This window comes from Entelurus aequoreus, linkage group LG16, assembly GCF_033978785.1.
Source record: "Entelurus aequoreus isolate RoL-2023_Sb linkage group LG16, RoL_Eaeq_v1.1, whole genome shotgun sequence".
Classification (NCBI taxonomy): Eukaryota; Metazoa; Chordata; class Actinopteri; order Syngnathiformes; family Syngnathidae; genus Entelurus; species Entelurus aequoreus.
In genome coordinates this window covers 16,909,476-16,925,670 of record NC_084746.1, presented here as the reverse complement: position 1 = coordinate 16,925,670, position 16,195 = coordinate 16,909,476, and the positions used below count along the sequence as shown (strand labels likewise).

Below are 16,195 nucleotides of genomic sequence, written 5' to 3'. Positions count from 1 at the left end.
CATTTATTTGTGGCGGCCCGCCACGAAAGAATTACGTCCGCCACAAATAGATATATATATATATATATATATATATATATTTTTTTTTTTACCTGTCCAGCTTCTCAGGCAAATCATATAGTCGATGTAGATGCCCATATAGGCTGTTCAGATTTACTTTACAAAAGAGAAGTGTAGGATACTTCTCTTGTGGCCTTATTTGTATTTGAACACTACTGTTTTCTGTTTATTTGTTACTGACTGTGGCCGGACACCTCTGCCTCTGTTTCACTTTATGTTGCTGGTAAATAATATGGTTGTAGTAGTAGGCTAAAGTTAAATTATTTAGTATGCACTAATTAAAGGGGCAGAGCTTTAAGAGACATTTTAGCTTTTATATTTTATAAGATATATTTTTTGTAAGAACCACAATTAATAAATATATTTCAGTGAATAACTTATTGTTCAAATCTGTATATAAATATGTACATAAAGTGTTGTAATTATATTGTAAAATGGATGGATGGATGGTCGTTTAAAACAAAACTGTTATTAATTAGTAAGTATACATTTTTTGAGCCTTTTTAGAGAAAATCATATCATTGTAGTAAATTATGCAAATTACTTGATGATGTCATGGTGACCACGCCCATAGCCACGCCCCCACCGCCACAGGTATCTTGGCAGTTTATGGGAAACACTGCCTTAATATGAAATATCTGCCTGTATAATTGCTGCGATTATGCCGCCTTCAAGTGGACAGTGGGAGTAATTGAGGTTGATGACCATGAATTGCACTTTGAAGTGAAAACAGCACATCATTTTGATATATGACCCAATCCAAAAAACCGTTCCCACTCATGGTGCAAATAAACTAACGCAAAAGTCAACACACACAACAACCTGCTCACTGAGCTTTGTGCAAATTACAAATAAATGTCCAAACACAACACATAATTCAAAATGACACCCGTTTAAATCCTCTGCAATGCATGATGCAAAACACTCTCCAGACTTATCCATGTTTGGCGCAATTTAGCTGCTTGAAATTTCTGATTGATTACAAAACTTTGAGGTCGTCACGGAAGTAAACAAGGTGTATACATACACTTTATTGCCAAAAGTATTTGGCCACCCATCCAAATGATGAGAATCAGGTGTCCTAATCACTTGGCCAGGTGTATAAAATCAAGCACTTAGGCATGGAGACTGTTTCTACAAACATTTGTGAAAGAATGGGCTGCTCTCAGTGATTTCCAGCGTGGAACTGTCACAGGATGCCACCTGTGCAACAAATTCAGTCGTGAAATTTCCTCGCTCCTAAATACTCCAAAGTCAATTTTATTATAAGAAAAGTGAAGAATTTGGGAACAACAGCAACTCAGCCACCAAGTGGTAGGCCACGTAAACTGACAAAGACATTCTGCACAGTCAGTTGCTACAGAGCTCCAAACTTCACGTGACCTTCTAATTAGCCCACGTACAGTATACAGAGAGCTTCATGGAATGGGTTTCCATGGCCGAGCAGTTGCATCTAAGCCATACATCACAAAGTCCAATGCAAAGTGTGGGATGCAGTGGTGTAAAGCACGTCGCCACTGGACTCTAGAGCAGTGGAGACGCCTTCTCTGGACTGATGAGTCACGCTTTTCCATCTGGCAATCTGATGGACCAGTCTGGGTTTGGAGGTTGCCAGGAGAACGCTACATTTCGGACTGCATTGTGCCGAGTGTGAAATTTGGTGGAGGAGGAATTATGCTGTGGGGTTGTTTTTTAAGAGTTGGGCTTGGCCCCTTAGTTCCAGTGAAAGGAACTTTGAATGCTCCAGGATACCAAAACATTTTGGACAATTCCATGGGATGGCACTTCAAGTTCACATGTGAGTAAAGGCAGGTGGCCAAATACTTTTGGCAATATAGTGTGTATATATATATATACAGGGCTTCAAATTAACCACGGCAACTGTTTCGATCGCCCTTGCCGTTTGCCGCAATGCCCTAAAATTCACCACCATGGACCACCATGGACCACCATGCCGCGACCGCCCTTGACTTTTTTTGGGACAATTGTCATGTAATTGTTTTGGCGAATAAATTGATAAAAACACCCCGACATGACTTTTCTTCTTTCATTCACAGCCATTTTGGAAGCGTGGGTCAAAGGTAAACCGATGGCAAGAACAGCAGAGTTTTTCCCGAGAGATACACTAGCTGCATCAGGGTCTGGGAGGGCGTCAAGTGTTCGGTGAATTAAGGTCAGGCAGCTCTCAAAATGGCGAGTAGGAACGAGTCAAAAAAAGAAAACATGAACAATTACAGGCTGTTAGGAAAAAATGTAGCAAGCAACACAACTTCTTTAGATAGGTTAATTTCATAGTTTTAATGGAGTGCTAAATTAGTCGACCATGTAGTCTACGTGCTGTATCGTGTCGTGAATGTTTATTTTGATTCGTGGCTGTCAACGACCACGTGTGGAACACGTGTGGATTTGTTTACTTTTTTGTAAAGGTTGAACATAAGTCGCTGATGTAAACAATAATGGAATGAAAATTGCATGGCGTGTTGTATATTCGTTTATACACAACTTTACTCAAGTTCACTACAAGTTAGGTTATATACTATATGATATATCCATCCATCCATTTTCTACCGCTTGTCCCTTTCGAGGTCGAGGGGGGTGCTTGTACAGTCTATCAATTTATTGACATTTTATTATTTGTATATCATATACTTGTGTGTGTGTGTGTGTGTATGTATATACAGTGGGGCAAAAAAGTATTTAGTCAGCCACCCATTGATTGTCAATGGGTGGCTGACTAAATACTTTTTTGCCCTACTGTATATATATATATATATATATATATATATATATATATATATATATATATATATATATATATATATATATATATATATATATATATATATATATATATATATATATATATATATATATATATATATATATACACATATATATGTATGTGTGGGAAAAAATTCACAAGACTACCAGGCCTGTTTCATGAGGGGTTTCCTCAATCATCAGGAGATGATTTCCATGATTGAGGAAATCTCCTGATGATTGAGGAAACCCCTCATGAAACAGGCCTATAGAGATGAAATAGTCTTGTGATTTTTTCCCCACACATACATATTACGCTCTACCACGGTATCGAGCACTATTTTTTTTGGATAATCTAATTAAGACATATATATATATATATATATATATATATATATATATATATATATATATATATATATATATATATATATATATATATATGGGGGGAAATTATGCCCAAGTTTTTTTCAGATAAATTCATGTATAATGTGTTTAAATGTTTGTATATATAATGTAATTATATACATTATTTTTGTTTGTGTTTGTAATATGATAAGTTATAGCTACATTTTATACGACTGTATAAATCAATTATAAGAAAATACATATTGAAGCTGTCATTTTACTTTACTACCTTGTTGTTTTAATAGCTGTTACAGGTAACTATCAAAATAATTGAGAACATATATCCATCCATTTTCTACCGCTTGTCCCTTTTGGGGTCACGGGGGGCTCTGGAGCCTATCTCAGCTGTGTTATATATATACACACACACACACACACACACACACACACACACACACACACACACACACACACACACACACACACACACACACACACACACACACACACACACACACACACACACACACACACACACACACACACACACACACACACACACACACACACACACACACACACACACACACACACACACACACACACACACACACACATATAAGCTTGGGAGCCCCTGCCTTAAATGAAAATGTTTGCCTTGGTGCCCTAAAATATGAGCCCTCCTGCCTTGACCTTAAAAAGGTAAACTTTGAGGCCTGTATATTATATATATATATATATATATATATACACACACATTTGAGGCCTGTATATATATATACCTGTATATATATATATACAGTGGGGCAAAAAAGTATTTAGTCAGCCACCCATTGACAATCAATGGGTGGCTGACTAAATACTTTTTTGCCCCACTGTGTATATATATATATATATATATATATATATATATATATATATATATATATATATATATATATATATATATATATATATATATATGCACACATATAATATATACATATATATATATACATATATACACTACCGTTCAAAAGTTTGGGGTCACCCAAACAATTTTGTGGAATAGCCTTCATTTCTAAGAACAAGAATAGACTGTCGCGTTTCAGATGAAAGTTCTCTTTTTCTGGCCATTTTGAGCGTTTAATTGACCCCACAAATGTGATGCTCCAGAAACTCAATCTGCTCAAAGGAAGGTCAGTTTTGTAGCTTCTGTAACGAGCTAAACTGTTTTCAGATGTGTGAACATGATTGCACAAGGGTTTTATAATCATCAATTAGCCTTCTGAGCCAATGAGCAAACACATTGTACCATTAGAACACTGGAGTGATAGTTGCTGGAAATGGGCCTCTATACACCTATGTAGATATTGCACCAAAAACCAGACATTTGCAGCTAGAATAGTCATTTACCACATTAGCAATGTATAGAGTGTATTTCTTTAAAAGTAAGACTAGTTTAAAGTTATCTTCATTGAAAAATAAGGACATTTCAATGTGACCCCAAACTTTTGAACGGTAGTGTACATGAAGTCAATTTTCATCCCCCGACCAAACATTTTTTTGCCTTTTGCGGCCCCCAATTTAAAAACTTTGGAAACCCCTTGTTGTAACTGTGTGATTAATTTAACCAGGAGGCCGGTTTTGCCATGACGCCTTTTTTGGGGCTGTGAAAATCATGGAACATGGCTGTTTTTTGGGCCGTGTGGGTCAGACGGCAGAGCAGCTGACCAGAAACTTGAGGGTGCCTTGTTCAAATCCAGCTTTCGCGATCTTAGTGACGGCCGTTGTGTCTTTGTTTAATTTTTTCTCCATTTTTTTTTAGTTTATTTTAACAGGGACAACGCACACTGATCGACATTGATGTAAATGCGCAGGTTTTAGCTACAGAGCTAGTTTCCAACCATAGCGCCTGGGCAAGATGTAGATCGGCAGGAGCAGACAATATACAATTAAAACAACAATCATTAACAGCCTACTTAAAACAGTCAAACGATTATTATCTCACATCCACGGCAACAATCAACACAAGCACTATACATTAGGCTATAACAGCACCATGAACACACACAGGCATGGGTACATTGGCAGCTGGCAGGTCCAACAAAGCAGCAAAAATACGATACATTCATGATGATATGAAGTTCACAAGTTTGACTCAAGTAGCCATGATTTTAGCATATTTCTGAATTGCCTAATGTGTCAACATAGCGTATATGAGGAGGGATATTGTTGCCCACATAAGTACGTCCAACCAGTGGTTTAAAGGCCTACTGAAATGATTTTTTTAAATTTAAACGGGGATAGAAGATCCATTCTATGTGTCATACTTGATAATTTCGCGATATTGCCATATTTTTGCTGAAAGGATTTAGTATAGAACGACGACGATAAAGTTAGCAACTTTTGGTCTCTGATAAAAAAAAGCCTTGCCTGTACCGGAGGTAGCGTGACGACACCGGAGGAAGGACTGCTCACATTTTCCTATTGTTTACACCAGCAGCGAGAGAGATTCGGACCGAGAAAGCGACGATTACCCCATTAATTTGAGCGAGGATGAAAGATTCGTGGATGAGGAACGTCAAAGGGAAGGACTAGCGTGCAGTGCAGAACGTATCTTTTTTCGCTCTGACCGTAACTTAGGTACAAGGGTTCATTGGATTCCACACTCTCTCCTTTTTCTATTGTGGATCACGGATTTGTATTTTAAACCACCTCGGATACTATATCCTTATGGAATTTCACCTAATTGGGTTAAAAATATTTTCTGCAAACCAGTAATTATAATCCGCAAATGCGCTGTCTGGAGCTCAGCAGAGTAAACGTGTAATACTTTTCCATATCAGTAGGTGGCAACAGGTAGCTAAGTGCTTTGTAGATGTCCGTACCAACGACGATGGTTTGCAGGTAAAAAGGTATCTAACGCTTAAACCAAAAATAAACAAAAGGCGAGTACCGCTAAGAAAAGGCATTGAAGCTTAGGGATGGCTATGCAGAACAAAGCTAAAACTGAACTGGCTGCAAAGTAAACAAAAACAGAATGCTGGACGACAGCAAAGACTTACAGCGGGGGGAGCAGACGGCGTCCACAAAGTACATCCGTACATGCCATGACATTCAACACCAAAATAATAGCACGAGACAAGAACTAAAACACTACACACAGGAAAACAGCAAAAAACTCAAAATAAGTCACGGCGTGATGTGACAGGTGGTGACAGTACACCTACTTTGAGACAAGAGCTAAAGTGATGCATGCTTGGTTATGGTTTGAATTCATATCCAACAATTGCGAGAACGACTTTTTACTGTCAACTGAGTTTAGTTTTTTAATGATTTCTGCAGGTGGTGTGCTTCGGGATTTTTTCAATGAAAAAATTGTGCCTTGGCTCAGAAAAGGTTGAAAAACACTGCACTAATCTGTAGAGATGTCCGTGTGGGGAGGCGTGGCTGGCAGACCGACAGCGAGGCAGGGCACGCCTAGTACCTCCCTCCCCCCAGAAAGGAGTTGTACAGTCTAATGGCGTGTGGGACAAAAGAGTTTTTTAGTCTATTAGTCCTGCACTTGGGATGAAGCAGTCTAGCACAGAACAGGCTCCTCTGGCTACTGATAACGGTACGCAGAGGGTGACTGACATCATCCAGGATGCTCACTAGTTTTTCTTCTCTGCCACCGTCACCAGTGAGTCCAGTTTTATTCCGATCGTAGAACCGGCCCGCCTGATCAGTTTCTCCAGTCTGGAGCTGTCCTTCTTAGATGTACTGCCCTCCCAGCACACTACGATGTAGTACAAAACACTGGCAACCACAGACTGGTAGTACATCCACAAGAGGTTTTTTTTTCAGATGTTGAAGGAGCGCAGCCTCCTCAGGAAGTACAGCCTGCTCTGTCGTTCCTGTACAAGTGGTCCGTGTTAACAGTCCAGTCCAGCTTATTGTCCACTCACACCCCGAGGTACTTAAATGAGTCCACGGTCTGTACGTCGACTCCCTCGGTCACAATAGGTTGTGACCTTGGACTCGACCTCCCAAAGTCAATGACCAGCTCCTTGGTCTTTGACATGTCACACCAATTCTCAAATCCCTTCACTGGCTTCCTGTTCCACTCAGGAATGAATACAAAGTCTCCTTACTAACTCACAAGTGCCTCCATGGAAATGCCCCCCTCTACCTCAAAGAACTACTCACCCCCAAATCCTCCACACGACACCTCCACTCCGGACAGGCTAACCTCCTCCAACCTCCGAAGACAAAGCTGCGAACAATGGGAGACCGGACTTTCTGCTACACGGCTCCCAGTCTGTGGAACGCTCTCCCTGACCACCTGAGGGCACCACAGACTGTGGATGCTTTTAAAAAAGGCTTAAAAACCTTTTTTTTTTTTTTAAAAATGCATACAAGTTCTAGCTATTAGGCTGTTCTAGTTTTTATTTTTATTTATTTTAATTATCTTTTTATTGTTTTTAATACACTGTAGCACTTTGAGGTTGTTTACTCAATGGAAAGTGCTTTTTAAAAATAAAATATATTATTATTATTATATATGGCCAATGTATGGAAAAATATTTTGGGAAATACGGTCTTATCACTATATCGAAAGATACATATATACACTACCTTTCAAAAGTTTGGGGTCACATTGAAATGTCCTTAATTTTGAAGGAAAAGCACTGTACTTTTCAATGAAGATAACTTTAAACTAGTCTTAACTTTGAAGAAATACACTCTATACATTGCTAATGTGGTAAATGACTATTCCTAGCTGCAAATGTCTGGTTTTTGGTGCAATATCTACATAGGTGTATAGAGGCCCATTTCCAGCAACTATCACTCCAGTGTTCTAATGGTACAATGTGTTTGCTCATTGGCTCAGAAGGCTAATTGATGATTAGAAAACCCTTGTGCAATCATGTTCACACATCTGAAAACAGTTTGGCTCGTTACAGAAGCTACAAAACTGACCTTCCTTTAAGCAGATTGAGTTTCTGGAGCATCACATTTGTGGGGTCAATTAAACGCTCAAAATGGCCAGAAAAAGAGAACTTTCATCTGAAATGCGACAGTCTATTCTTGTTCTTAGAAATTAAGGCTATTCCACAAAATTGTTTGGGTGACCCCAAACTTTTGAACGGTAGTGTATATATATTTACTTTTTGCTCTTGGACAAACGTAATTGAACGACCCTTGATCTAAACCTACTGATCACATTTTATGTTTAGCCTAGCAAAGAATGCTGTGCAAATGAAAATGTTAAGTAACCCCTTTTGTGAAGAAAGTAATTAATCCTCTAAAATGTCATCCAGTTTTGTATAGTTTGTCAAGTGACGAGTAGTCTTTGAAACACGATCACCTGAGAGAAAACAGACTCTTTCTTTATCTTTATTGATCAACTTTATTATCTGAGCTCAGAGGACCAAACGACTGGCACGCACAACGAATGGCCGACGATGACAGCGTTGATGAAGATGATAATAAACGCCGACGTCTCACTGGGAGTTTAGAGGGAGGTTATCATCAAACGGCGTTCATGGTTTACACCCATCAGCACTACGGCGACATGGCTGCTGGCAGAGTAAACAGTGTGAGAAGGAAGATAAAGGGTGATTTAGCACGTTGCTAGCGTGGTCCTACATCGAGTGAGAACTACCCAGGCCCTTTTATTTGGCAGACTCATTTTTCAACCATTTTCAAACACTGGCCAGAGAAATGATGCTCAGAGCTGCTGACAAAGAAAAGAATCGCCATATGCAGCTTTAGAGAATTCCTGTCAGTAATAAACACCAACATAGATCATTTACAACATGAGATAATGAAAGTAAACACATCTGCAGTGTAGTTCATTATCAGTATGAACACTATTGCTATTTGTTTTAGTCGTCACTCATTTGGCGTATTATGATTTGATTACTGCGTGGCATTTGTGACTAAACTGAGGCACATCCATGACATTTTTTGAATAATTTTTCTTCCGTAAAATTATTTTTCATTTAATCCAACTTAAATTTAATTTGATGCATATTTCGTAATACATCTAAAAAAATGGGAAATAGTTTTAATTATTTTAAAAATATTTTTTTGTGCAAAATTTAAAATGTAACATATTTCAAACAAAGTTGGATATGTTCCTGGCTAGGGTTGCAAATGGGTGGAAAGTTTCCGGTAAATTTCCGGAAATTTACCACGGGAAGTTAAGCTTGGGAAGTTTGGAAATTTTGACCTTTTTTTTATTTTTCAAAGTTGGACACCGACCATCTTATTCTGTAGAATAAGATGAGAAGCTTATAAAACACTAATGCAATACCATACCATACCAACTTTATTTATAAAGCCACACACAGATATAAATAGTCCGCTAAACAATTGGAGTAGTCCTTAAAAATATTACTGATGGACAAATGAATAGAAATAAGCTAGATGAATACATGAACACTCAATCAGCGTGCTAAATCAAACTATAACCTACATTCTTGTATGACAACAGAACGGCTAGCAGAACAGAAGGCCAAGGAAACTACACGTTTTGATTTAGTATTTGCTAGTTGAACTTTACAGATCACAAAAAAAGGTAAATTCAGATCGCCAACGTTGTTAGCATAAATGAATGGGATTTAACATAGAGAAAATTAGCATCACGGCTAACGGAGAAATATTTCCGGTTCATTATGAGACTGTGGTGGTACATAAACCTAGCTAGCTAGAGATATTGGCCCCAAAATCATTTAACAAGTACAGGAACAGCTAGCTAGCTAGCTAGCTTGAGTGGAAGTCTGCTGGAGTAGCATACAGTCATACAGTAACAAGCAATTACACCTCTATTAAACTTAAATACCATAGATCAAATATATTTACCCCAGTAATATCATCATAACTTACCTGACTGGACTAGTGTGGCCTCAATAGCTCTGCTGTAGTGTGTAGCATGCTGTGAATTATCTGTGCATGTGATGGAAGAATGCACTGCCCATGTGATGGAGGAATGCACAGTACAGGGTTGAAATTCAACTGCATTTGCATTAAATCAGGTTGTTTTAGCTAATACTCATGCTGCAAGATCTAGCATGTTGCATTCAATGTTTATTCCCATTAATTCCCATATATTCCTGTTAATTCCCATGGAAAGTTTCCAACTTTGAATATTCCCGGAATTTTGCAACCCTATTCCTGGCACAGAGAGGTCTGTTTAGCAGCCCAGCACTAACACGGAGTCACGGGATCAATTAATAATATCCAAGAAAGTTTGCCATAGTAATATAATCACTAGCTATCTGCACATGGACACATTGAATTGGATTGAAGCCTAACCGGTTTAAAAATGCTTTGTGTAAACACGCCATTCGGAATATTCTGACCCGATCACACGTTTGGATCAAAATGTCATTCCGATCGAGACGAGTGATTTAAATGAAGTGAATTACATTTATATAGCGCTTTTTCTCAAGTGACTCAAAGCGCTTTACATTGTGAAACCCAATATCTAAGTTACATTTAAACCAGTGTGGGTGGCACTGGGAGCAGGTGGGTAAAGTGTCTTGCCCAAGGACACAACGGCAGTGACTAGGATGGCGGAAGCGGGGATCGAACCTGCAACCCTCAAGTTGCTGGCACGGCCGCTCTACCAACCGAGCTATACCGTCCCGTAATTCGGATTGTAGCGCATGAAAACACAGCTTCTGAAATTTGGGTTAGAATGATCCTTACTGCGCATGTCTTTGATGTCAGATATACTTTGGTGGCAGAGGGGGACGACATTTAATAGTCTCAGAATTAAGTGATCGTCTTGCTGCTGTCTCCCACATTCAACATGTACAGAAGTAGCATTACGTACTGTTGACTTTGTTGCTTTAAAACGAGACTAGCAAAAACAATGTGTTGATGTAACAATAAAAGAAGGGATCCAGTTGTCTTAACGAGCTGTTTTATTCACGACATTACAGCTACTCCAAGATCTAACTGCTAGCCTAAAACACATGCAATGTTGAAATATGAAGACGCAACCCGTACATAATCACAACATAAAAGGCTCCATTTCAAAAAGAGAGGTAAAACAAAAGCAGTCAACAGAAAGAAAAAATTATAAATACCTTGATAACGTCGAACAAGCAGACATTACAGTTACTCCAAGTGCAAATTGCTAGCCTCAAACACATACACACAATGTTGAAACATGAAGACGACACCCGTACATAATCACAACATAAAAGGTTCCAATTCAAAAAGAGAGGTAAAACAAAAGTAGTGAACAGAAGGAAACAAAAAAAAGATAAATAAATATCGTGATAAGGTCGGACAAGCAGAAATGCACGAAGACATGTTTGATAACAGTGGAAGTCTATTGCTTCTTCAGCACCTGCAGTGAGCAAACTTGTCCAAAAGATGGCGCCATAGCACAAATAATAACACACATTTCTATTCAAGTTAGGTTCTGCGCATGTCAAAGTAAAGTATTCCATTTTAAGGTGTGATGCATGAAAATGCACGTCATAATCAAGATATTTTTTTAGGGTCCATGCACACAGGAACAGTCTAATCCCAATGATGATCAGATTAAATAACTGTTGTCCATGTACACTTGGCTAGTGATGGAGCAGGCAGGGGCTAGGAATACTTTTGCGGTAAAATGTCATATAAAGCACTGTCATTCATTAATTGACATATCACATGCACATTCTTCATGGAAACTTGGCCCCCCACAAATGATGGGTCCCTAATCACAGTGCGTGATATGAAAAATATAGCAGAGCTGTTCAACTAAATAGTTTAGGGGCCACATTTCCAGAAAGTCAAGACCAGGGGCCAGACTCCTTATTTTGTATATTCCTGAGAACCAGCGACCTCTGCAGTGGAAATTAGATTTTTGTCTCTTTAGTTATACACCATTAGAAAAACTAGCCATCTCCATACAACAGGAACTCTGCTGTTTTTATGGACCTACTGCCAAAAAGCGAGTCTAAGATTCTCTTTTTGGAATTTGCAGCCAATACGTCAGTATCTGCTACTTTTTTTTAACTAAACTCGCGGGCCATACTTGTGTGCTTCCCAGGCCAGCAGTTAAAATGTAGAGAAGTGAAGGTAGAGGCAAAACCTTGCTATGATATTTAAAGGCCTACTGAAATGAATTTTTTTTATTTAAACGGGAATAGCAGATCCATTCTATGTGTCATACTTGATCATTTTGCGATATTGCCATATTTTTGCTGAAAGGATTTAGTAGAGAACAACGTCGATAAAGTTCGCAACTTTTGGTCTCTGATAAAAAAAAACCTTGCCCCTACCGGAAGTAGCGTGACGTTGTCAGTTGTTCACTCCCTCATATTTTCCTATCGTTTTCAACGCAGCTAGAGCTATTCGGACCATTACCCCATTAATTTGAGCGAGGATGAAAGATTTGTGGACGAGGAACGTTAGAGTGACGGACTAGAATGCAGTGGACTGGACTTTCACAATGTTATGTCAGACCCACTCGACATCCGTTGCTTTCGGTCTCCCCTAGAGGGGGGGGGGGTTACCCACATATGCGGTCCTCTCCAAGGTTTCTCATAGTCATTCACCGACGTCCCACTGGGGTGAGTTTTTCCTTGCCCGTATGTGGGCTCTGTACCGAGGATGTCGTTGTGGCTTGTACAGCCCTTTGAGACACTTGTGATTTAGGGCTATATAAATAAACATTGATTGATTGATTGATATTTTTTTTCGCTCTGACCGTAACTTAGGTACAAGCTGGCTCATTGGATTCCACACTCTCTCCTTTTTCTATTGTGGATCACGGATTTGTATTTTAAACCACCTCGGATACTATATCCTCTTGAAAATGAGAGTCGAGAACGCGAAATGGACATTCAGTGCCTTTTATCTCCACGACAATACATCGGCGAAACGCTTTAGCTACGAGCTAACGTGATAGCATCGTGCTTTAACTGCATACAGAAACAAAAAAAATAAACCCCTGACTGGAAGGATAGATAGAAAATCAACAATACTATTAAACCGTGGTCATGTAAATACACGGTTAATGCTTTCCAGGCTGGCGAAGGTTAACAATGCTGTGCTAACGACGCCATTGAAGCCTACTTAGCAACCGGACCGCACAGAGCTATGCTAAAAACATTAGCTCTCCACCTACGCCAGCCAGCCTTCATCTGCTCATCAACACCCGTGCTCACCTGCGTTCCAGCGATCGACGGAAGGACGAAGGACTTCACCCGATGCGTTTGGCGGCCCGGAGACGTAGGCAGTCAAGGTGAGGTCGCCGGCTAGCGCGTCTGCTCTCCAACAAAGTCCTCCTGGTTGTGTTGCTGTAGTCCGCTGCTAATACACCGATTCCACCTACAACTGTCTTCTTTGCAGCCTTCATTGTTCATTAAACAAATTGCAAAAGATTTCCGGAATACTGTGGAATTATGAAATGAAAACAGAGCTTTTTGTATAGGATTCTACGGGGTACCATAACTTCCGTTTAACTGACTACGTCACGCGCATACGTCATCATACCGCGACGTTTCAGCCGGATATTTCCCGGGAAATTTTAAATGTCACTTTATAAGTTAACCCGGCCGTATTGGCATGTGTTGCAACGTTAAGATTTCATCATTGATATATAAACTATCAGACTGCGTAGTCGGTAGTAGTGGGTTTCAGTAGGCCTTTAAAGTGTATTGTACCAGATGAAGTGTGTGTTTGTTAGACTACATTGACCTGCACACTTTGGGTTTGATCTACACAGATCCAAATACTACGCGCAAAACAGCTTGCGCATTAAAACATTGTACTTTAATCAAATGATTCATTAGTGGTACACGTACCACAGTTTGAGAATCACTGCACTATGGCAGTTTTAAATGGTAAATGGGTTATACTTGTATAGCGTTTTTCTACCTTCAAGGTACTCAAAAGCGCTTTGACACTATTTCCACATTCACCCATTCACACACACATTCATACACTGATGGCGGGAGCTGCCATGCAAGGCCCTAACCACGACCCATCAGGAGCAAGGATGAAGTGTCTTGCTCAAGGACACAACGGACGTGTCAAGGTTGGAACAAGGTGGGGATCGAACCAGGAACCCTCAGGTTGCTGGCACGGCCACTCTCCCAACTGCGCCAGGCAGTCTTCTTTTGGGACATATAGCACAGTCACATCGTACTGTGGCCTCAAAACCGTGATAATCTACCATGGTATTTTGATATCGCTACATCCCTATTGAAAACCAACACACACATATGCGGGTACTACACGTTAGAAAATAACTTGTTTCTAAATTGTACATAAACCACAGCTGAATGCAGTGATTATCCATCGATGGACAATCGATCGCCATTGCATTTCTTTTTTACCGCCACACCTTGAAAATAAGGTTTTTTACTTGCAAATTAAACATAATATATTGTAGCCCCCAGAATAAATCCCAAAGTCAGATGCTATTTTAAACGTTTATTACCAATCTTATGATAAACAGCACAATTCCAACAGGTTTTACCTCCCGTGAACTCTTATCTCGTGAGTCCGCACTTACTCGGACACACAACAACCCTTCCTCATTCTTTGCCAATCACTTTCAGGGCATGGACGGTGTGTTTGCAAACATGGGAAAAACTGACATTAAATCCAAACTACACAAACACAAAATATTAACATTAGTTAGGCGTTACAAAATGAATAGATATACATATATCCTATTATTTGTGGACTATTGACAAGTGATTTACCAAAAACTTGACCACCGAAAACCACGCTACCAATGCCAGATGTAAACAAAACACACGCCACATATCAGCATGTCTGTGATGTGGACGTAAACGTTATATATATTGCAGATATACCCGAGGACAGCCATGAACAAAATGTGCAAATATTAAGGGACGTTAGAAAATAAGTTGTTAACAAATTGTACATAAACCACAGATGAATGCAGTGATTACCCATCGATGGATAATCGATCGCCATTGCATTTTTTTTTTTACCGCCACACCTTGAAAATAAGGTTTTTTACTTGCAAAATAAACATAATATATTGTAGCCCCCAGAAGAAATCACAAAGTCAGACGCTATTTTAAACTTTTATTATTAATCCTATGATAACAAACAGCACAATTCCAACAGGTTTTACCTCGCGTGCACTCTTATCTCGTGAGTCTGCACTTACTCGGACACACAACAACCCTTCCTCATTCTCCGTCAATCACTTTCAGGGCACGAACGGTGTGTTTGCAAACATGGGAAAAACTGACAAATCCAAACCACACAAACACAAAATATTAACATTAGCTTGGCATTACAAAATGAATAAATATATATAACCTATTATTTGTGCACTATTGACAAGTGATGTACCAAAAACTTGACCACCGAAAACCGTGCTACCGATGCCAGATGTAAACAAAACACACGCCACTGTCTGGAGCGTTGTCAGCATGTCTGTGATGTGGATGTAAATTTGATATATATTGCAGATATACCCGAGGACAGCCATGAACAAAATGTGCAAATATTAAGGGACGTTAGAAAATAACTTGTTAACAAATTGTACATAAACCACAGATGAATGCAGTGATCGATGGATGTTAGTCTAGGATGTGCATAGCGCAAAGATGTGACACTTACCTCCTTAATAGCGGACATCTTGACAGTCTCGTAATAGTGCAGCGGGGCGTGGGGCATGCTCATGTCGTAGCCGAAACCGGCCACCGCCACCTCATCACAGTTGTGCAGCGCCATCGTTATGGCAACCGTGCCTAAGGTTGGAATGTTCTGTAGTCAAACACAAAGAAGTTCTGCATCACTCTCATGTCATTTGCTTGTCACGGTCTTAAACTTGCAGAGGGACCCAAAGGTCCGGTCCCGTATCCGCTTCCTTGCGTCTGTCTCGGGCACCGCTAAGTGACTTTGAAAACCGGGTGATTAACGGTTACCTGTTAGACGTGACCCCTTGTCCCACACCGTGATCTACAGGCTTGAACTGTGCTTCCTAATCGCCTTAGGCTGCCCCAGGTCGCGGGAGAGAGGGTTGGGGGTACAGAGTGTGTGTGTGTTTTGTTTAAAAGAAGAA

At 39.7% G+C, this 16,195-nt stretch overlaps 1 protein-coding gene across 6 annotated transcripts in view; it reads right to left on the bottom strand.

The window, feature by feature from the left end:
* The window catches only part of st3gal3b (ST3 beta-galactoside alpha-2,3-sialyltransferase 3b), a 212,856-nt gene that overhangs the window by 17,808 nt on the left and 178,853 nt on the right, over positions 1 to 16,195 (bottom strand). For all 6 annotated transcript variants that reach the window (XR_009821308.1, XM_062022256.1, XM_062022255.1 and 3 more), the window contains one exon: positions 15,751 to 15,897. Coding sequence is in view for 5 of the 6 variants with exons in the window: in XM_062022256.1 (XP_061878240.1) it covers positions 15,751 to 15,897 (147 nt within the window). In the remaining variant the exon portion in view is untranslated. The remainder of the gene's footprint in view (positions 1 to 15,750; positions 15,898 to 16,195) is intronic.